The sequence below is a fragment of the Salmo salar genome, chromosome ssa01 (genome assembly GCF_905237065.1).
Source record: "Salmo salar chromosome ssa01, Ssal_v3.1, whole genome shotgun sequence".
Taxonomy (NCBI): domain Eukaryota; kingdom Metazoa; phylum Chordata; class Actinopteri; order Salmoniformes; family Salmonidae; genus Salmo; species Salmo salar.
The window spans coordinates 79,898,993-79,923,242 of record NC_059442.1 but is presented as its reverse complement, the minus strand read 5'-3'; the positions used below and the strand labels follow the sequence as shown (position 1 = coordinate 79,923,242).

Sequence of the window (24,250 nt, the reverse complement as noted above, 5' to 3'; positions counted from 1 at the left end):
AGTCAAGAAAAATTGGGCTATTGTGTATCTAATTGCCTATTCCAAGGGGGTGTGTCCCTATTGTGAGATACTGTACCTGATGGTTTTGCCTGTGTCCGCTTCGATAGACCAGGTACAGTGGAGGTTATTGTCATAGGGTGCAGGGTAACCCGGGGAAAGTATCCGTCCAGATATTGCACCTGCGATGTGGCCTCCGCATTCAGCTAGATAAGGAAACCAAAATGTCTCATATCATCAAAAATAGAAATCTGATTAAATAAGCCTTCTCTCTCTGGCATCAACCAGCTGAATTTATAAACATTATATAATACATCACATCATTACATGCACTTGAAAGAATCAAATATGTTCTCAAGCGTCTCAAAATACATGTGTATTATTTTAGTGACTGCTGACGACACTGGAAAAGAGGAGAGGATATCCCTATTATGTCACATCGTTCAAAGGAAATATAAAATACAATGGCAGCCTAAGGCAATGTCATCTATTTTCCATGCTACTTTTCGGCTGTATGGAAATTTGTCTGAACCGAGCTAGGCTAATTAAGGAATGAGGCTGAAGAATGACACTGTAATGTATCAGTTCTCTCCAGTACAGAAAGCTCAGACTGTCCATACTTCAATTAAGAGGGAGACACACACAGTTTGTATAGCTTTAGGGGCAATAATATAGCCAGCATTAGGGGATAAATGTTCATAGCTGTTAACTAGCGTAACTATTTCACTATACTATAAATGACAGCATGTTAGCCCGGGGTTTGACTCGGAGTTAGCCTGAGAGAGCGTAACTGGCAAAGTTGGTCATATAATGGAATCAGTACGATATTAATAACAGTGGGACAGAATGCAGACAACACAACAAATTCCATGTTGACTGGTAAAACGGTATAATATTTTCAAACGCATCAGATGAAAATGAATCCTTTGGTATGGGCATCTTGAACTTGACCATTACCATGGTAATTAAAATGTTAACAAAATGTTACTTAGGAATTGTAAGTGTTTCACCATAATAAGGAAATGTATCCTTGATGATGAGATTTGTCTCTTTTCAGCTGTGACTCACTCACCTAGACAGGAAGGTAAAGGTTTATCCCAAACCCTACGGTCTCCACTTAGGCATGTCAGAGTGCTGCTTCCATGGAGAGTATAGCCAGGGTTACAACTGTACAACACAAATGTGTTTGCAAAATGGCCATCATCTTGAATCTTGTATCCGTAATTTGGAGTTCCTGGTTCTTCACACTTGACAAGGTCAAAACCTACAAAGACAGATTTGAGACTGTTACCCATTCAAACATAACAAACATTCATTTATTTTCATTAATGACAAAGGTTGAAAAATAAAAAAGACATCTGTCTGGTGAAATAAAGCAAGCTGCTTCAAGCATTCTAGTTTGACTTTATATTAGTGATGCTTTTCATACATCAGCCTTGAGCATGCAATATTGTAGTTGAAGGTTATTGTAGAATGAATGGAAGCAGATATATCTGTCTCAACGCACAACTGCAACACTCACTGGCATTATAGATTTTTTGTTTGTTTACCATCATAATTAAACTAGACCCTCTCATGGGAAATTCACGATATTGTACTTACTTACAAATATATACATTCTTGAAACAAGATACATTTGTGCCTTTACCTGTAGAGGTTGTCCATCAGACCACTTTCAACTAATGTGAAAGATAATACTGTTCATATAGGGCAAGTAAACAAGGACTAAACATACAATACGAGGCCTTTTTGTTATTGGTGTACAATGGTTCCTCCTTTAAAAGTTGTGTCATACTGCAGCACACCTATTGGCATTAGTAGAGAATTTAAAACCTTTTTTTTGGAATAACATAGTACATTGATTTTAAGAAATTTGGCTTAATTAATTTGATTAATATTATAGTGTTTCAATTCCAAGAAAAATTAAAAACAAAACCCTCAGGGTTTCCGTCAGGATGTAATGTAAAATATTGCGCTGTACAATGTGACGGTTGGGAGTAGGCTAGAGCATACGAGGATTGGAGGAATCTAAATTAATATCTAAAGGGAATAACATTTCCACACCCTAATTGTAGTGTAACCAATACTCATTTTGCCTTTGGTAGGCCTACAGTATATCAAAAAATATTTTTTTCAATGACGTGACTCTCCGCCAATAATTACATTTAGAGGATTGGAAGATTCTAAATTAATTAATATCTAAGGGGCATTTTCCATTAGGATCTGTGAGAATATCTGATAATATCAAAGTTTTTTATATCATTCTAAATGAATTAATAATAATAACAATAATAATAATAGAGTGAGTGAGAAAAAGGCAATTCTTGAACATGGGGTGAGACATTCTCACTAATTTGTAAATAAAGCCATTTTGTTATTTAGAATGATTTATTTCTGGAGAAACCTAACTTGATTATTTAGCAGACATCACTTGCTGATATTCAGGCAACACATATATCTTAAGAATATAATGGAATATAATTGAACATTTTCATTTCTCCATGCTTGTCTCAGAGCAGCGCGAAACAGTGCTGAAATAGACGTCCACAGCAGGAAGGCTATATATATAACGATATTTTTGAGATTATTTTGTTTTTAAAAAACAACAGTGAGCGATTGTAATCTGAATAAAGGCCAAAATAATATTCATAAAGGCTATAATATAGCCCTGCTAATAGCCATAATGGTGCTGTGCAACGTGACCATGTGTTAGAAAGAGTATTTTCCAGTAAGCAACAATTTGTTTGTATTCATTAGACAACTTTGTTCCAATATTTCTGTAATTCAGTGTTATTTATTCCCATAGTAATTCGTTATGGATCCATAACTAAATCAACATCGGCATTTTGAAAGACTATTTTTATCATTATTTTATTAACGAAAGCATAAAAATGCTGATGAAGAAATACAGTACTGTACAGTATATGCTTTTACATTTGGATAATAAAGCATTTTGAAGATATAAGCCACCTGCATTTGTTTATTAGGCTACTGTGCAGTCTGACAAGTAAACATAGCCTACTGTAGTAAACATGGGAATGTGCCAAATTCCTTACATAAGTGAGAGCAGGCATGTCCAGACTTTCTTGGTGACCTCAATAATGGCTGCACTAGAGAATGCGGGCACGCGGGTGACCGGGGTTCAATTCCCCGATGGGGAGGAAGGAGTAGGCTGTCCTTGTAAATAAGAATTTGTTCTTAACTGATTCCATATGTGTTATTTCATAGTTGTAATGCCTTCACTATTATTCTACAATGTAGAAAATAGTAAAAATAAAGAAAAATCTTGGAATAAGTAGGTGTGTCCAAACTTTTGACCAAACTTTTGACCCCTCCTGTCTCAGTCTCCAGTATTTATGTTGCAGTAGTTTATGTGTCGGGGGCTAGGGTCAGTCTGTTATATCTGGAGTATTTCTCCAGTGTCCTGTGTGAATTTAAGTATGCTCTCTCTAATTCTCTCTTTCTCTCTTTCTTTCTCTTTCTTTCTTTCTTTCTTTCTTTCTTTCTTTCTTTCTTTCTTTCTTTCTTTCTTTCTTTCTTTCTCTCGGGGGACCTGAGCCCTAGGACCATGCCTCAGGACTACCTGGCATGATGACTCATTGCTGTCCCCAGTCCACCAGGCCGTGCTGCTGCTCCAGTTTCAACTGTTCTGCCTGCGGCTATGGAACCCTGACCTGTTCACTGGATGTGCTACCTGTCCCAGACCTGCTGTTTTCAAATTTCTAGAGACAGCAGGAGCGGTAGAGATACTCTCAATGATTGGCTATGAAAAGCCAACTGACAATTACTCCTGAGGTGCTGACCTGTTGCACCCTCGACAACTACTGTGATTATTATTATTTGACCATGACCATGTGGTCATTTATGAACATTTGAACATCTTGGCCATGTTCTGTTATAATCTCCACCCGACACAGCCAGAAGAGGACTGGCCACCCCTCATAGCCTGGTTACTCTCTAGGTTTCTTCCTAGGTTTTGGCCTTTCTAGGGAACTTTTTCCTAGCCACCGTGCTTCTACACCTGCATTGCTTGCTGTTTAGGGTTTTAGGCTGGGTTTCTGTACAGCACTTTGAGATATCAGCTGATGTAAGAAGGGCTATATAAATACATTTGATTTGATTTGATTTACTTGCTTAATTCATTTGATTAATATTATGGTGTTTCAATTCCAAGAAAAAATGAAAAACCCTCTGGGTTTCCATTAGGATGGAACGGAAAATATGGCGCTGTTCAACGTGACGGTCGGCAGTACAGTACTGGGCTATTTAGCTAAAGAATCCACGTGTCGTGCGGGCAGGGCACGCGGGAGCCCGGGGATCAATTCTCCAATGGGGAGGAAGGAGTAGACCTTGTCCTTGTCCTTGTAAATAAGAATTTGTGTCTTCTGATCCCTCCTGTCTCAGCCTCCAGTATTTATGCTGCAGTAGTTTATGTGTCGGGGGGCTAGGGTCAGTCTGTTACATCTGGAGTATTTCTCTTGTCTTATCCGGTGTCCTGTGTGAATTTAAATATGCTCTCTCTAATTCTCTCTTTCTGTCTTTCTCTTGGAGGACCTGAGCCCTAGGACCATGCCTCAGGACTACCTGGTATGATGACTCCTTGCTGTCCCCAGTCCACCTGGCCGTGCTGCTGCTCCAGTTTCAACTGTTCTGCCTGCGGCTATGGAACCCTGACCTGTTCACCGGACGTGCTTGTTGCACCCTCGACAACTACTATGATTATTATTATTTGACCATGCTGGTCATTTATGAACATTTTAACATCTTGACCATGTTCTGTTATAATATCCACCCTGCACAGCCAGAAGAGGACTGGCCACCCCTAGTTTTTCCTAGGGAGTTTTTCCTAGCCACCGTGCTTCTTTCACATGCATTGCTTGCTGTTTGGGGTTTTAGGCTGGGTTTCTGTACAGCACTTTGAGATATCAGCTGATGTACGAAGGGCTATATAAATAAATATGATTTGATTTGATTTGATTCTGTAATTCAGTTCATTTATTCCCATAGTAATTCTACATGGATCCATAACTAAATAAACATCAGCATTTTGAAAGAGTATTTTTATTATTATTTTATTAACGAAAGCATAAAGATGTTGATGAATAAATACTGTACTGCTGTTTTGAGTTAGAAATGTAATACTTCAGAGTACTTAAGCATCGAATACATTGCAGGTAGGGGGATGTTCACACCTATAGTAGCAGGGCTATAAAGAGTCTATTGTCCTGCTAATCGGGCTACAAGTGTTTCAAAATGACACCAGCTGTCCATCACTACTGTAAATAAAAATCTTGTTTACATTCTTTATTGTAACCACAATGTCACAAATCATTTGTATCTACCTTTACAATTACTTTCAGAGTTTGGGATTCCTTTGATTCATACTATGGTGTTTCTATTTCAAGGAAAACAAAAAACCCTCTGTGTTTCCGTTAGGATGGAACTGAAAATATGGCGCTGTACAACGGGAGTACAGTACTGGGATATTTAGCTAAAGAATCCAGTGTCCTGCGGGAGATTCCCCAACAGGGAGGAAGGAGTAGGCTGTCCCAGTAAATAAGAATTTGTTCTTAACTGACTTGCCTAGTTAAATAAAGGTTACACTAAGAGCATAACATTTTTACACCCCAATTTTCTAATTCTAGTCTAACCAATACCCAAACGGAGTTTCAGTGAAAATAAAATCTCATAGATTTATCAAGACCAGTCCCCATGCTTGTCTCAGAGCAGCGCGAAACGGTGCTAAAATAGTTGTAGGCTTTTGCTTCTAACTTCAATATGCTCTTTAAATAAATAAGACCTACACCACTTTTAACAGCACATTATAGAGGATTGGAGGATATTTCTGTAATTCAGTTATATTTATTATTATATATTATTTTATTAATGAAAGCATAAAGATGCCATTATTAGTTACATTGTTTCAGTTTGAACGTGCAGACTGGCACTAAGAACAGAACAGCGGGAACGTTTCCCTAGTCAGCGCCATTTTTAGTGCAATGCCCCTTAAATATTTTGGAGATGATTTTGTTTTCAAATAACGTAAAATGAGCAAGAAAAAGGCTTTTCTTGAACATGGAGTGAGACATTGTTACTAATTGGTAAATAAAGCCAGTTTGTTATTTAGAATGATTTATTTAAGTTTTTAGAGGGAGAACAACCAAAAACCTACAATCATCTCATGGGTCTCCCAGTCAAAGCCAGCACAGGTATTGAACCAACATCTGTAGCAACACAGGTTGCACTGCTATGCAGTGTCTTAGAACATTGCACCACTGAGACACTGTACAATGTGACCGGTCGGGAGTGGCCTACAGTACTACAGTAAGAGCAAAATAATCCTAACAAAATAAAATAATAAAAACCTTTGTGTAACAAAGGTTTATGTCACCCCCTCATTGTCAGTTAGAGACACAGTTGGACCCAAAAGCATAATCAGTGCTCTAACTCCCCCTTGCGCTGATCTGTAGCAATGAAGTAGTGACGCAGGGTACCGTACTAAACCAAAAATGACCTATAAGTCCCGCGGGGTAAGCTCACAACTTTTAAAGGAGGAACCACTGTAAGCTTAGAATTGGAAATTGGTTTAGTCTTGAGGGGTCCAGTTTCTCAGTAAAGCCTTTTTGAACACGAATCAGGGAATATCTATAGAGGCTGTCTCACATTTGTTCTAGGACATAATCTACCTACTGCTATACGTCAGTCTGAATCCCTTGTTGGTTTCAGTGCCGTTGCTGTTGAACTCAATCCAGAGGTGATTTGAGGTACTGTTGATGATGGCATTGTACATGTCTGTTTTGGAGAAATTGCCAAGAAGACGATATGAAGTATCCTTTCCGTCATACACCTGTTGATGAAAGAACAACACTATAATGCACAGGTTTCTCAAAATACTATTAATATTCAAGGGAATATAATAATAATATAAATAATAACGATAACGATTTACTTTGACTATATATACACATAACGCATTGATTACACATCTCCATAAGCATTTAATGAATGTGTTATAACAGGTTCTAATCATATTATTAAAGGTTCATTAATGAACTATATTTACAGTATATCCATAGCGCATTCATGTCATGCTATGCAAGAGCTCATATTTAGGTATCTTAATAGATGCATCATTACAATTAGAGCTTAGTATCATTATAATGGCTGTTTCTCAAAAGCATGCTTCTGCCATACCACATTTAGAAAATTATGCTGATATATATATACTGCTCCAAAAAATAAAGGGAACACTTAAACAACACATCCTAGATTTGAATGAAAGAAATAATCTTATTAAATACTTTTTTCTTTACATAGTTTAATGTGCTGACAACAAAATCACACAAAAATAATCAATGGAAATCCAATGTATCAACCCATGGAGGTCTGGATTTGGAGTCACACTCAAAATTAAAGTGGAAAACCACACTACAGGCTGATCCAACTTTGATGTAATGTCCTTAAAACAAGTAAAAATGAGGCTCAGTAGTGTGTGTGGCCTCCACGTGCCTGTATGACCTCCCTACAACGCCTGGGCATGCTCCTGATGAGGTGGCAGATGGTCTCCTGAGGGATCTCCTCCCAGACCTGGACTAAAGCATCTGCCAACTCCTGGACAGTCTGTGGTGCAATGTGGCGTTGGTGGATGGAGCGAGACATGATGTCCCAGATGTGCTCAATTGGATTCAGGTCTGGGGAACGGGCGGGCCAGTCCATAGCATCAATGCCTTCCTCTTGCAGAAACTGCTGACACACTCCAGCCACATGAGGTCTAGCATTGTCTTGTATTAGGAGGAACCAGGTCCAACCGCACCAGCATATGGTCTCACAAGGGGTCTGAGGATCTCATCTCGGTACCTAATGGCAGTCAGGCTACCTCTGGCGAGCACATGGAAGGCTGTGCGCCCCCCCAAAGAAATGCCACCCCACACCATGACTGACCCACCGCCAAACCGGTCATGCTGGAGGATGTTGCAGGCAGCAGAATGTTCTCCACGGCGTCTCCAGACACTGTCACGTCTGTCACATGCTCAGTGTGAACCTGCTTTCATCTGTGAAGAGCACAGGGCGCCAGTGGCGAATTTGCCAATCTTGGTGTTCTCTGGCAAATGCCAAACATCCTGCACGGTGTTGGGCTGTAAGCACAACCCCCACCTGTGGATGTCGGGCCCTCATACCACCCTCATGGAGTCTGTTTCTGACCGTTTGAGCAGACACATGCACATTTGTGGCCTGCTGGAGGTCATTTTGCAGGGCTCTGGCAGTGCTTCTCCTGCTCCTCCTTGCACAAAGGCGGAGGTAGCGGTCCTGCTGCTGGGTTGTTGCCCTCCTACGGCCTCCTCCACGTCTCCTGATGTACTGGCCTGTCTCCTGGTAGCGCCTCCATGCTCTGGATACTACGCTGACAGACACAGCAAACCTTCTTGCCACAGCTCGCATTGATGTGCCATCCTGGATGAGCTGCACTACCTGAGCCACTTGTGTGGGTTGTAGACTCCGTCTCATGCTACCACTAGAGTGAAAGCACCGCCAGCATTCAAAAGTGACCAAAACATCAGCCAGGAAGCATAGGAACTGAGAAGTGGTCTGTGGTCACCACCTGCAGAACCACTCCTTTATTGGGGGTGTCTTGCTAATTGCCTATAATTTCCACCTGTTGTCTATTCCATTTGCACAACAGCATGTGAAATTTGTTGTCAATCAGTGTTGCTTCCTAAGTGGACAGTTTGATTTCACAGAAGTGTGATTGACTTGGAGTTACATTGTGTTGTTTAAGTGTTCCCTTTATTTTTTGAGCAGTGTATATATATGCCTGTACTAGCCCCATTTCCCCCACCAGCCGGGGGAGGCCCGTGACTTATCTTCTTCTTCTTTTCACTGAGGTCAATAGTGTATGGGGTCCCAACAGGGTTGAGTCCTCAGGGTAACTTTTACGGCTCAAATTGTGTAGTTAACTCTTTCGTAACTCATTAACTGCCCTCCTCCACATCACAATTAAGTTGGTCATACTGGTCTATTCATGAATTCTATGCAGTCAGAGTAAAGTCAAATCTATTTTCCCCTTCATAAAGCAGTTATAGCTAAGCATTTATGGATAATTTAATTTGAATGCTTTGAATTTCAATCTTTGTTAAATCTACTCAAGAAAATTCAAACTGAAAAATGCAAACAGCATGATTCTTTGGCGTTGTCCTCAGCAACTGTTTTCTGTCCTACGTCTGGAAAATGTAAATAAAATGTTAATATTTCCTATAACATTTGCGTTGTGTCTGTACTCTTTTTCATAAATGAGACATTTTTATAAATGCTATATAAATGCTTTATGAATGGGAAAACAGATATGACAGTATGTTGACTGCATAGACTTCATACATAGACCTTTAATGATGGTGTTATAGATCAGATGGCAAACTGCTCAGTTAATTACCATGAAGTGCTTAGCTATAAATGCTTTATGAATGGGAAAATAGATTTGACTTTACTTTGACTGCATATAATTCATACATATAACCTTCATGTGTGCGTTATAGCCCAGTATGACCATTTTAGGCCTAACTGTGTTGTGGAAGAGGGCTGTTAATTAATTACGAAAGCATTATGATATGACCTTCAACTACATGATTTGATACATAAAATTTACCCAGAGGATTCAAACCTGTGGAGATCTTCAAGCACCATTGACCTCAGAGAGAAGAAGAAGAACATAAGTCACAGGCCTATACTGGCTGGTGGGGGAAATGGGGCTAGTACAGCCTATATATCAGCATAATTTTCTAAACGTCATTTGGCCTTTTGGCATATTCCCTACCACTGGTATGAGAGATGCACACTTTTGTGAACAGCCATAATGATGACACTACGCTGCCATTGTAATGATACATCTATTAAGATACCTAAATATGAGATCTTGCAGAGCATGACATGAATGTACTTTAGATATGTCATGGATATATTTCATTAACCTTTAATAATGCAGGTGGGACCTGTTATAACAAGTTCATGAAATGCTAATAGATTGTAGTAAATGCTCTATGGATGTGTAGTCAAAGTAAATCGTTACCATAATAACATACAGTACCAGTCAAAAGTTTGGACACACCTACTCATTCAAGGGTTTTTCTTTATATTTACTATTTTCCACATTGTAGAATAATAGTGAAGACATCAAACTATGAAATAACACATATGGAATCATTATTAACCAAAAAATATATTTTATATTTGAGATTCTTCAAAATAGCCACCCTTTGCCTTGATGACAGCTTTGCACAGTCTTGGCATTCTCTCAACCAGCTTCATGAGGTAGTCACCTGGAATGCATTTCAATTAACAGGAGTGCCTTGTTAAAAGTTAATTTGTGGAATTTCTTTACTTCTTAATGCGTTTGAGCCAATTAGTTGTGTTGTGACAAGGTAGGGGTGGTATACAAAAGATAGCCCTTTTTGGTAAAAGACCAAGTCCATATTATGGCAAGAACAGGTCAAATAAGCAAAGAGAAATGACAGTCCATCATTACTTTAAGACATGAAGGTCAGTCAATACGGAACATTTCAAGAACTTGAACATTTCTTCAAGTGCAGTTGCAAAAATCATCAAACGCTAGGCTCTCATGCGGACCGCCACAGGAAAGAAAGACCCAGAGTTCTCTCTGCTGCAGAGGACAAGTTCATTAGAGTTACCAGCCTCAGATTGCAGCTCAAATAAATGTTTCACAGAGTTTAAGTAACAGACACATCTCAACCTCAACTGTTCAGAGGAGACTGCCTGAATCAGGCCTTCATGGCCGAATTGCTGCCAAGAAACCAAACACTAAAGGACACCAATAAGAAGAAGAGACTTGCTTGGGACAAGAAAATCGAGCAATGGACCAGTGGAAATCTGTCCTTTGGTCTGATGAGTCCAGAGTAGCTGAACGGATGATCTCTGCATGTGTGGTTCCCACCGTGAAGCATGGAGGAAGAGGTGTGATGTTGTGGGGGTGCTTTGATGGGGACACTGTCTGTGATTTATTTAGAATTCAAGGCACACTTAACCAGCATGGCTACCACAGCATTCTGCAGCGATACGCCATCCCATCTGGTTAGTGCTTAGTGGGACTATCATTTGTTTTTCAACAGGACAATGACACAAAACACACCTACAGGCTGTATAAGGGCTATTTGACCAAGAAGGAGAGTGATGAGTGCTGCATCAGTTAACCTGGCCTCCACAATCACCCAACCTCAACCCAATTGAGATGGTTTGGGATGAGTTGGACCGCAGAGTGAAGGAAAAGCAGCCAACAAGTGCTCAGCATATGTGGGAACTCCTTCAAGACTGTTGGAAAAGCATTCCTCATGAAGGTGGTTGAGAGAATGCCAAGAGTGTGCAAAGCTGTCATCAAGGTAAAGGGGTGGCTACTTTGAAGAATCTAAAATATATTTTGATTTGTTTAACACTTTTTTGGTTACTACATGATTCCATATGTGTAATTTCATAGTTTTTATGTCTTCACTTTTATTCTATAATGTAGAAAATAGTCAAAGTAAATAAAAACTCTGACTGGTACAGTTTATATTTACCAGACACTTTAATCAAATGTGACTTACACTCATTCATATTTCAATCTTTCACATGTGGGTGGTCCCCGGGAATTGAACCCCCAATCATAGCATCGCAAGATCCATAATCTACCAACTGAGGTACAGAGGACCACAATAGCGCGCTATTTAATAGCATACTGTACACAGAATGCGAATTACACCATGTCATTCAGGGGGGTCTCAATTTTCTTTTAATTGTAAATGATTTACCTTTTAATGTGGCATGAACACAACCAGTCATGATATTTTCATCGGATTTTCAAACAAATCACTTCAAAAAGTAGGCTACCTGTGCATGTTCGCCCACCTAGAAAATCATTCCAAACTGCATGTATTGTATACTCACTCAATTTGATGAATGGAAATAGACATTTGTTACAAAACAGTGTGCCTATGAATGCCTATTGACATTCAGTGATTGCCATTGCTTAGGCTTACATTCATTGATGCATCTTGCTGCCAAAATGACCTTTTTTGTAGCCTAAAAAGTCGGGACACCTGAAATGGGTCTGAAACTGTCCCTGGAAAAATGGGAAGGTCAACCTAACATACAAGTTAAATTTACTAGACAAGGCTACAATGTGTATTACCATGAACATCAAATAGGCCTACCAGTAGCCAGTGATGTAATGGTAAAAAAAATGGTGGGTAAACACTGAAACCCTGTCTCTCTCTAAAAAAAGGGTAACACTCCCTATACTTTCAATGCATTTTTTTGAAAATCTGAGTAAACGGTGTTAACCCTCCACTAGGCCTACACCACTGTCGGTTGCCTACCCTCTTTTAGCCGAGACAATTTAACACACATGAATACACCCAGAACAGGTAGCCTACATTCAATATAATACATGAGTAGAATCAAAACATATTTTGATACCGTAAATTAATGGCATTAATGACAGTGTTATTTGTAATTATTAAGCATTTAACAATTGAATTAGAAAATGTAACTTAAACCTTGTACGAATCATAGATCTTGGAGAATGCCCTGTAAGTGTAACTATGCCTACATAACATTTCACCATGAAATGTTTCGCCATGAAAACAGCTCCCATGGGCACACAAATCCCAAATAATGTAGGCCTATGCCATTGCAAAATCGAATGCTTCTAACCGAATGTTAATGACAGAAGGCTTATAAGTCACCTTATAGGCCTACTGTCATTATTGTATAGCCAGCCTGCTTGTTGGATGGATTGGATGCACATTGGTGTCTAGCTTTAGGCTAGTTGTCTAGTGATATTGTCGACCATTATCAGCTGATCCAGGAAAGAAAACAAATATTGATAGAAAATGATAAAGCTAATTAAATGGCCCATTACTTCTAGCCACGGAGAACACCAGTACCCGTGTGCATTTGAAAAACAAAGCAATGAGCGCTCTAAACAGCTGACTGACAAAAGCAAACAATGATAAATCAACAGATAAATCTAATACATTGGAATAAAGGCTATTTTTATCAAGGATGCATGGCAGCAAATGGAGAAAATGAGGAAGTACAAAGGGAAATCTACGCGTAAAGGAGCTCCGCTGAGGCTAAAATTCAACACTACTAAATGGACAGCACCACCGCATAGAAATAAATGGTTTAAACCATGACAAAGAGGTGGGGGTGTTTGTTTAATTTAAAAGCTTTTATTTTCATATTTACCACTGTAAAACATATTTAACACTACATTTTAAAGAAATAGGAGGATGGTTCAATTAGCATTATTTAGAGACCCCTCCCAAAATTTTTGTTGCATTTAGGGCAGCTAATATCTCATTCAGGGGAGCTAAGCCCACCTGGCTCCCCTACATGTACATACTACCTCAATAAGCGGACTAACCGGTGTCTGTATATAGCCTTGCTACTTTTATTTTCAAATGTGTTTTTACTGTTGTTTTATTTCTTTACTTACCTACACACACACACACACACCTTTTTTCGCACTATTGGTTAGAGCCTGTAAGTAAGCATTTCACTGTAAGGTCTACACCTGTTGTATTCGGCGCACGTGACGAATAAACTTTGATTTGATTTGATTTTAATTCACACCTTGACTGTACAGTATGCAGCCTCTTGCAGTACAATTACATTATTCGCAGAGGGGCAGCGTGAGTAGTTTGAGTGAGCAGTTAGCATTCAATCAATCAAGAAAACAAAGATACATATTCTATATACATACTATGAATGCATACACAAAGGAAGGATATTTCAAGTGTGGGCCTTCCAAAGGATAGTGATCAAGACAAAGGGAGAATCATGTTCATGTGGGGAAACCAGAAGGATGCCTTTCCAAATAACATACTGTATATATTGAGACTACACAGAAAAGTGTGCTGTTTAATAAAAAAAAATGGCAGAGGTCATCATAAATCAATGTCAGTTTTCCAATTTTCTAACACAGTTAACGTTGTTTCAACCCTGAGCAGAGTAGTAGGCTGGGTTACATAATTCAAGACCAAAATGAGGAGAAAATATATTTCCTGTGTTTGACTGAGCATTTCCAATGCAGAAGAAAGTTTCAAGACCAATGAATTTACAACATAAAAGACAATTAATTTGGAAGAACAAAATGTAAGAACTAAAACAGATGAATGCAACATTATTGGGAATCCTTCAGTCTCCGCAAAATCATTATAATACGAGAAACACTTTGGCAAACAATGCAGGAGGTCGGAGAATCCTTGAACCCTTTTGCTCCCCAATTTCATGGTATCCAATTGGTAGATACAGTCTTGTCTCATCACTGCAAATCCACCGAAACACAACCCAACCAAGCCACACTGCTTCTGGACACAATGCCCACTTATCCTGGAAGCCAGCCGCACCAATATGTCAAAGGAAACACCGTACACCTGGTGACTAGTGTCAGCGTGCACTGCGCCCAGCCTGCCACAGGAGTTGCTAGTGCGCGATGGGACAAGGATATCCATGCCGGCCAAACCCTCCCCTAACCCGGATGACACTGGGCCAATTGTGCGCCGCCCCATTGGTCTCCCAGTCGCGGCCAGCTGCGACAGAGCCTGGACTTGAACCCAGACTCTCTAGTGGCACAGCTAACACTGCAATGCAGTGCCTTAGACCATTGTGCCACTCGGAAGGCCCATAATCTTTACTTTTTACAGCAATAAGCAGTGCCACTCTGTACATTAGATAGCACTATAATGGGAAATACTTTAAATGTATTCTTTCAATCAAGAACTTTGCCATTAGGATAAACAATCCTTCCTGAATCCCCTTCCACTTCCTCAATTATTGGCTATTAGATGCACAGAATGTATGATGAAAGATTAACAAAAACATTTCATTGTACAAGCCACATGCACAGGCATTTCAGATTTTTCATATGATGTTACACTCAAAGAGAACACTTATCCTCTCTTGTTTTCAATAACATATCTGTATAATTAGTGGTCTTCAGGGATTGTTAAAAACGTATTTTTCTCACGGTGCTCTATATGCCTCAAGCTCTGGCACCATGTCATTTTAATGAAGGCATTAATAGTTCATGATCTGACTGAGTCACTAGCTCTGGTCATATTCCAATTGCATTCAAAGAGATGATGGTGCAGTGAACACGTCCCACATTGAGCCCTTTATTAACCATTTACACATCTTGCAGTAAGAGAATTATGCGTGGGGCAGTATTTATGTGTAACATCAACAGAGTACATATCCAGTGTAGTGTATGAGTGATATGTAGTGTGTGTGTGAGACTCACCTTCAGGTAATCCCCCTCATGGAGCTGGAAGTGAGTGGCTGTGACACGGATGCCCTTCCCTGTCTCCGTCTCAATGCGGTAAATGCACTCATGGTTATTGTCATAATTGGATGGGTAATTGGGTGATAGCAGAACCCCCTCACTCCCAACGGTAGTGGCTCCACATTCAGCTAGGCAGAGACACAGAGAGAGAAAGAGCAGGAAAGAGAGAGACAGAGCAGGAGAGAGAGAAGGAGCCAAAGAGAGAGAGAGAGTCAGAGAGACAGAGGAATGGAGATAATTTGATATTAAGACATTTCATGGCAATCTGGGTTTGAAGCAAGAAAAATATCTTGATTAACTTTAGAGAACTGTCAAATTTCCCTACACACTAGAAGCTGCTCTTTCCACAGAACGAGAGAGAGAGAGAGAGCGAGAAGACCTGTGAGAAAATGTATATCTGGCGGTCATGAAACTGAATAGGGGCATTAAAGGAGCAGTTTAACCCAGAGAGAAGAGTTCACCACAAATATTCAGCAGGTTGAACCCAGAATACTTCAGCAGCTGCTGCTCTGTTACCCACTGATGGGCCAATCAGGTGTTGCCCCTGTTGGAATATTACCCATTGGCATATTGATGAATCGCCACAACAGAAACTTGAGAGGAATATGAATTAATGAATGGCTCTCTGCATTAAGTGTGTGTTGGTCACAAAGGCTCAGGGCTGTGCTGGAATTGGATGTCCTTGTAGTTAATATTCTGATGTTGTTCCTCAGGTATAGAAGCAGATGTTTCCTGTAGAAATGGAGCTGTGTGAGCTTGAGCCCGAGTTAAGTTATCGTGGGGTGATTGCCTAATTTTCTCTACTGAACTTTTTATGGGAAAGCACAAGGTGCTTTGTAGGTAATGACAAAATGACAGCCAGATCATCTGTTAGCACAATAGATATGATATGTGTATAACTGTGTCCAAACTCTGCACTGGTTTAATGCTCTGCCCATAAAATAGTACGTAATTGATAATAGGAACAAGTTGAGTTATATTCTTGAGCATGTAAATTAACAATTTGACTTTTTTCTGCAATTGAGGTAAATCAATCAATCCATTAGAAACTAGCTCATTCACTTGCATTACACTGTATGTTCGGTATAGCTCATTCTCCTGTCATGGATAAAGTACAGTACAAGTTCTTTCAAAGTACAAGTATTCCCAGTTTGTCCAAATGAAATGAAAGCATGTGTCCACCTACCCACACACCTTGGCAGGGCTCCACTCCAGACCCTCCGGCCTCCCCCCAGGCAGGTGATCTTGTGGTCCCCCTCCAATCGATAACCCGGGAAGCAGGAAAAAATGAGTGAGTCCCCCACACCAAACTGGAAACCAACTCGCCGGCTGTAGGCTGGCACTCCTGGATCTTCACAAGGCTCTAGGCTGTACTCTGTGGAATACACCAACATGTTTATTAACCCTCAAACTACCAACATACAGTATTTTACACACGTGGTCATTTTGGCCCCAGAAACTATTGGAAAAAGTAACAATCATCGCAAAATATCAACTTAATTCTTATCAAAATATCTTTAGACATGTAAATAATGTTATCTGAAATATAAATTTACCATAACAGACTGATGTTTTAGCAAAATTACAGTTATTTTGCATATCCTATAAAACTAAAATACTATAGGTTAAGTACAATCCACATTAGTACTAAAATGCAGATTTGCTATCATTTGATTGTAGAATCATTTCATTTTTAAAATGTAGAAATATATATTTGTTTAATAGTTATGTGGTAAAAATGACCAGCATTTGAAGTAATCTAAAATATAATCTACGTAATCCCCCAAAGTAATTATTTACTGCATCATGAGAAGACCATAAGCAATAACTAGTAATGCTGCATACTCTAAGGTTAAAATCTCACCTTTTTGGTAAAAATAGTTATAAATTGCTGAGGTGTAGTCACATTTAAAGACACAAGCTCAAGGACATACAAATATGAAAATATGAAATATTCTATATGATGTACACTGCTCAAAAAAATAAAGGGAACACTTAAACAACACAATGTAACTCCAAGTCAATCACACTTCTGTGAAATCAAACTGTCCACTTAGGAAGCAACACTGATTGACAATACATTTCACATGCTGTTGTGCAAGTGGAATAGACAACAGGGCGAAATTATAGACAATTAGCAAGACACCCCCAATAAAGGATTGGTTCGGCAGGTGGTGACCACAGACCACTTCTCAGTTCTTATGCTTCCTGGCTGATGTTTTGGTCAATTTTGAATACTGGCGGTGCTTTCACTCTAGTGGTAGCATGAGACGGAGTCTACAACCCACACAAGTGGCTCAGGTAGTGCAGCTCATTCAGGATGGCACATCAATGCGAGCTGTGGCAAGAAGGTTGCTGTGTCTGTCAGCGTAGTGTCCAGAGCATGGAGGCGCTACCAGGAGACAGGCCAGTACATCAGGAGACGTGGAGGAGGCCGTAGGAGGGCAACAACCCAGCAGCAGGACCGCTACCTCCGCCTTTGTGCAAGGAGGAGCAGGAGAAGCACTGCCAGAGCCCTGCAAAATGACCTCAGGCAGGCCACAAATGTGCATGTGTCTGCTCAAACGGTCAGAAACAGACTCCATGAGGGTGGTATGAGGGCCCGACGTCCACAGGTGGGGGTTGTGCTTACAGCCCAACACCGTGCAGGACGTTTGGCATTTGCCAGAGAACACCAAGATTGGCAAATTCACCACTGGCGCCCTGTGCTCTTCACAGATGAAGCAGGTTCACTCTGAGCACATGTGACAGACGTGACAGAGTCTGGTGACGCCGTGGAGAACGTTCTGCTGCCTGCAACATCCTCCAGCATGACCGGTTTGGTGGTGGGTCAGTCATGGTGTGGAGTGGCATTTCTTTGGGGGGCCGCACAGCCCTCCATGTGCTTGCCAGAGGTAGCCTGACTGCCATTAGGTACCGAGATGAGATCCTCAGACCCCTTGTGAGACCATATGCTGGTGCGGTTGGCCCTGGGTTCCTCCTAATGCAAGACAATGCTAGACCTCATGTGGCTGGAGTGTGTCAGCAGTTCCTGCAAGAGGAAGGCATTGATGCTATGGACTGGCCCGCCCGTTCCCCAGACCTGAATCCAATTGAGCACATCTGGGACATCATGTCTCGCTCCATCCACCAACGCCACGTTGCACCACAGACTGTCCAGGAGTTGGCGGATGCTTTAGTCCAGGTCTGGGAGGAGATCTCTCAGGAGACCATCCGCCACCTCATCAGGAGCATGCCCAGACGTTGTAGGGAGGTCATACAGGCACGTGGAGGCAACACACACTACTGAGCCTAATTTTTACTTGTTTTAAGGACATTACATCAAAGTTGGATCAGCCTGTAGTGTGTTTTTCCACTTTAATTTTGAGTGTGACTCCAAATCCAGACCTCCATGGGTTGATAAATTGGTTTTCCATTGATTATTTTTGTGTGATTTTGTTGTCAGCACATTCAACTATGTAAAGAAAAAAGTATTTAATAAGATTATTTCATTCATTCAGATCTAGGATGTGTTATTTTAGTGTTCCCTTTATTTTTTTAGCAGTATATTTGGTATTCAACAAAACTGTATGAATAAGGCTTGAAATTACATATGCTTTCTAAATATAGTACAATAACATTAAAAAAATATATATATATATTTAACCTTCCTTATAACTGTAAAGTTTATATTTGTATGTTTAGTGTTAGAGAAAATGTGCATAATTCCTAAAGTTCTCTCTTGATCAAAACATATACTCCCACCGTTGTGAACATCACACAGAGCTCTAGCTTGGCTTCCTGAACTCATCAGGAACTCGCCTTTCATCTCATATTAATCTTGTCCATCTATGACTAACAGAAAGTTATTTGTTTAAAATCTATTCATGGATATAAATCAGTATCTGATTGTGCTATAGTGATGAAACCACTCTCTCCTGCTGTGCTACAATGTAAGGATGTACAGTACGTAGCCTCGTTATTGTTATGTACATTTCTTGTGTTACTTTTTGATTGATTTGATTATTTAACCTCTAGGGGCTAGGGGGCAGTATTTTCACGGCCGGATTAAAAACGTACCCAATTTAAACAGGTTACTACTCCGGCCCAGAAAATAGAATATGCATATTATTAGTAGATTTGGATAGAAAACACTCTGAAGTTTCTAAAACTGTTTGAATGGTGTCTCTAAGTATAACAGAACTCATATGGCAGGCAAAAACCTGAGAAGAAATACAAGCAGGAAATACTATTTGCAAGTCATTGGCAATAAAACACACAGTGACAAAGGATTCACTTTGCACTTCCTATGGCTTCCACTAGATGTCAACGATCTTTATAAAGTTGTTTGAAGCGTCTATGATGAACAGAGACCGAATGAGAATGAAGGGAAGTTGACGTCCCTGTGAGGTCTTCACTTCATTATTGCGCGCACATGCACGTTCATGTGAGGCGAGACATTTTTCAAAACGTGTTTCAAGACACAGGAGAGGTCGGGTTGAAATATTACTGATGTTTCACGTTAAAAATGGACCAAAAGATTGATGCTAAACAACGTTTGACATGTTTGAACGAACGTAAATAGATTTTTTTTTAACTTTTCATCGTGACTTTTCCCTCCCATTTTGAGTAGCCTACCGAACGCGCTAACAACACGGAACAGCATGGAGTTATTTGGACATAAATTATTAACTTCATCGAGAAAAAAAACAACATTTGTTGTGGACCTGAGATTCCTGGAAGTGCCTTCTGATGAGGATTATTAAAGGTAAGGGAATATTGCTAATGTTATTTATGGTATTAGATGATTCCAACATAGCGGCTAGCTGTATAGCCTAGTGTATTTTTCTGACCAGAGTACTCAGATTATTGCAAAGTATGCTTTCCCAGTAAAGTTATTTTGAAATCTGTCAATGCGGTTGCATTCAGAATGCAACCGTTATTCTTTGAATAACAGTTTAATACTTTAACCACGTTTTATAATGAGTATTTTTTGTAAATTCACTGGCAGTTTTGGGGGAGACACATTTTCTCAACGACACGCGTCGATGTAAAATGCTGTTTTTGGATATAAATATGAACTTGATAGAACAAAAATGCATGTATTGTCTAACATAATGTCCTAGGAGTGTCATCTGATGAAGATTGTCAAAGGTTAGTGCATAATTTTAGCTGGTTTTCTGCTTTTGGTGACGCCTGTCCTTGAATTGAAAATGGATGTGTGTACTTTTTGTGGCTATGTACTCTCCTAACATAATCTAACTTTATGCTATCGCCGTAAAGCCTCTTTGAAAATCGAACAATGTTGTTCGATTAGGGAGATGTTTATCTTTTAAATGGTGTAAAATAGTTGATTGTTTGAGAAATTGAAATTATTCGATTTTTGATGTTTTGAATTTCCCGCCTTGCTAGCAATCCCGTCAGTGGGATTAGGTTACCCTCGATCCCCAAGAGGTTTTAACTTTAGTTTATTTAGTAAATATTTTATTAACTCTATTTCTTGAACTGCATTGTTGGTTAAGGGCTTGTAAGTAAGCATTTCACGGTAATACCTGCTGTATTGTGACAAACGTGACAAATACAATTTGATTTGATTGTAGGAATGTGATTTGTCAGTGGCTGTGAAGTAGGAAGAGAGCCAGGAGTTGGACAGTCTGAAGAGCGAATAAAATGGTAGGAGGGAAATCCCAGCTTCAATTGGTTTCAGATTTCACATTCGGTTGGAACTGGTACCAGAACCATGCAGGCAGTGGTGTATACCCACTTATTTTTCATTATTTCTTCACATTTTAGGCGCAGCAATATACACTCACGGCAGTAGGCCTACGCATGAATGTTCAAAAATGCAATTGTGGAAACCACCATTCTAAAATGTGCACAGCACATGCAAGCGGTTTCATGGACATAGATGGAAATATCCCTTTGAAATAGGGGGGGATTTAAAGATGCAACAACTATCATGGGTTGTTAATCTGATTAGGATAATACCTTTAGCTGCTATACAATGAAATACAGTTGAAAGAAAGCCAATAGAACAGGAGAATGCATAATGAGTATGCCTTTATAAAAAATAATTGCCTCCGCGTTTCAATGGTGGGTTTTTGACTATAGGCTACTTTGAAGCAAGGTAAAAGAGACATGCCTCATAATATGAAGTAAAACGTCCAGGTTTCAAACAATTAAGGAACAGGAAAAATATAGCGATGCTAATGATGGGCCTAACCGTTCACTGGCAGATGGAAAGGCTTTCTCAAAAACCCTCTTTATTAAATGTTAACTAGCTACAAAGTAGCCTGCGCCTACCTATCAGAATGATATGATTATTTGCGTCAATCCAGTGCCCATTTTGTTTGCAAACTCCATCTCAGCTAATCAAACAATAGTGATAGGTGCCTACACACGCACAGGTACACAGTAAGCGTTAAACAATTGATATTTATAAAAGTATCGCGTGGTAGTGCATGTTTAATGTCGCTAACTTCATACTCCATTGGAAAACTGGATTACGTTGTGCAATTTGACAGAGGTCACAAAGAATTAAGTTTTTATAAAAACGACAGATTGCTGCACAAAAAGAAAAGTCCCTTGAAATCAAACTTTATTTGCCACATGCGCCGAATACAACAAGTGTAGACTTTACTGTGAAATGCTTACTTACAAGCCATTAACCAACTGTGCAGTTCAAGAAGAAGAAAATATTTACCAAGTAGGCTAAAATAAAAAGTAATAATAAAAAGTAACACAAAAAGAATAACAAAATAAGGCTATATACAGGGGGCACTGGTACCGAGTCAGTGGGCAGGGGTACAGGCTAGTTGAGGTAATCTGTACATGTAGGTGGGGGTGAAGTGACTATGCATAGGTAACAAACAAACAGTGAGTAGTAGCAGTGTACAAGGGGGGTGGTGGTCAACGTAAATTGTCCGGTGGTGATTTTATGAATTGTTCAGCAGCCTAATGGCTTGGGGGTAGAAGCTGTTGAGGAGCCTTTTGGTCCTAGACTTGGCGCTCCGGTACCGCTTGCCATGCGGTAGCATAGAACAGTCTATAACTTGGGTGACTGGAGTCTCTGACAATTTTTGGGGCTTTCCTCTGACACTGCCTAAAATATAGGTCCTGGAAGGCAGGAAGCTTGGCCCCATTGATGTACTGGACTGTTCGCACTACCCTCTGTAGCGCCTTACGGTCAGATGCCGAGCAGTTGCCATACCAGGCGGTGATGCAACTGGTCAGGATGCTCTCGATGCAGCTGTAGAACCTTTTGAGGATCTGGGGACCCATGCCAAATCTTTTCAGTCTCCTGAGGGGAAAAAGGTTTTGTCGTGCCCTCTTCACGACTGTCTTGGTATGTTTGGACCATGATAGTTTGTTCGTGATGTGGACACCAAGGAACTTGAAACTCTCGACCCGCTCCACTACAGCCCCGTCCATGTTAATGGGGGCCTGTTCGGCCCGCCTTTTCCTGTAGTCCATGATCAGCTCCTTTGTCTAGCTCACATTGAGGGAGAGGTTGTTGTCCTGGAACCACACTGCCAGTTCTGACCTCCTCCCTATATGCCGTCTCATCGTTGTCGGTGATCAGGCCTACCACTGTTGTGTCATCAGCAAACTTGATGGTGTTGGAGTTGTGTTTGGCCACGCAGTCGTGGGTGAACAGGGAATACAGGAGGGAAGTAAGTACACACACCTGAGGGGCCCCAGTGTTAAGGATCAGCGTGGCAGACATGTTGTCTACTCTTACCACCTGGGGGCAGCCCATCAGGAAGTCCAGGATCCAGTTGCAGAGGGAGGTGTTTAGTCCCAGAGTCCTTAGCTTAGTAATGAGCTTCATAGGCACTATGGTGTTGAACGCTGAGCTGTAATCAATGAAAAGCATTCTCACATAGGTGTTCCTTTTGTCCAGGTGTGAAAGGGCAGTGTGGAGTGTGATTGAGATTGCGTCATCTGTGGATCTTTTGGGGCGGTACGCGAATTGGAGTGGGTCTAGGGTGTCCGGGAAGATGCTGTTGGTGTGAGCCATGACCAGCCTTTCAAAGCACTTCATGGCTACCGACGTGAGTGCCACGGGGCGGTAATCATTTAGGCAGGTTACCTTCGCTGCCTTGGGCACAGGGACTATGGTGGTCTGCTTGAAACATGTAGGTATTACAGACTCGGTCAGGGAGAGGTTGAAAATGTCAGTGAAGACAGTTGGTCCGCGCATGCTTTGAGTACACGTCCTGGTAATCCGTCTGGCCGAGCGGCTTTGTGAATGTTGACCTGTTTGAAGGTTTTGTTCACATCGGCTACTGAGAGTGTTATCACACAGTCATCCAGAACACCTGGTGCTCTCGTGCATGCTTCAGTGTTGCTTGCCTCGAAGCGAGCATAAAAGGCATTTAGCTCGTCTGGTAGGCTTGCGTTACTCGGCACCTCGCGTTGGGGTTTCCCTTTGTAGTCTGGAATAGTTTTCAAGCACTGCCACATCCGACGAGCATCAGAGCCTGTATTGATGCTTTGCTTGTTTGATGGTTCATCTGAGGGCATAGTGGGAATTCTTATAAGCGTCCGGATTAGTCTCCCACTCCTTGAAAGCGGCAGCTTTAGCCTTTAGCTCGATGCGGATGTTGCCTGTAATCCATGGCTTCTGGTTGGGACATGTATGAACAGTCACTGTGGGGACGATGTCATCGATGCATTTATTGATGAAGCCGATGACTGAGGTGGTGTATTCCTCAATGCCATTGGATGAATCCTGGAACATATTCCAGTCTGTGTAGCATCCGTGTCATCTGACCACTTTCGTATTGAGCGAGTCACTGGTACTTCCTGCTTTAGTTTTTGCTTGTAAGCAGGAATCAGGAAAATAGAATTATGGTCAGATTTTGTCACTCCCTGATCTGTTTCACCTGTCCTTGTGATTGTCTCCACCCCCTCCAGGTGTCGCTGATTTTCCCCAGTGTA

General features: G+C 40.7%; 1 protein-coding gene across 1 annotated transcript in view; it reads right to left on the bottom strand.

The window, feature by feature from the left end:
• The window catches only part of LOC106612532 (CUB and sushi domain-containing protein 1), a 556,683-nt gene that overhangs the window by 146,901 nt on the left and 385,532 nt on the right, over window positions 1-24,250 (bottom strand). The window contains exons 21-25 of the mRNA XM_014213739.2: window positions 16,515-16,703; window positions 15,287-15,456; window positions 6,688-6,844; window positions 1,070-1,261; window positions 77-203 (exon numbers count right to left, since the gene is read on the bottom strand). Of these exons, the coding sequence (XP_014069214.2) occupies window positions 77-203; window positions 1,070-1,261; window positions 6,688-6,844; window positions 15,287-15,456; window positions 16,515-16,703 (835 nt within the window). The remainder of the gene's footprint in view (window positions 1-76; window positions 204-1,069; window positions 1,262-6,687; window positions 6,845-15,286; window positions 15,457-16,514; window positions 16,704-24,250) is intronic.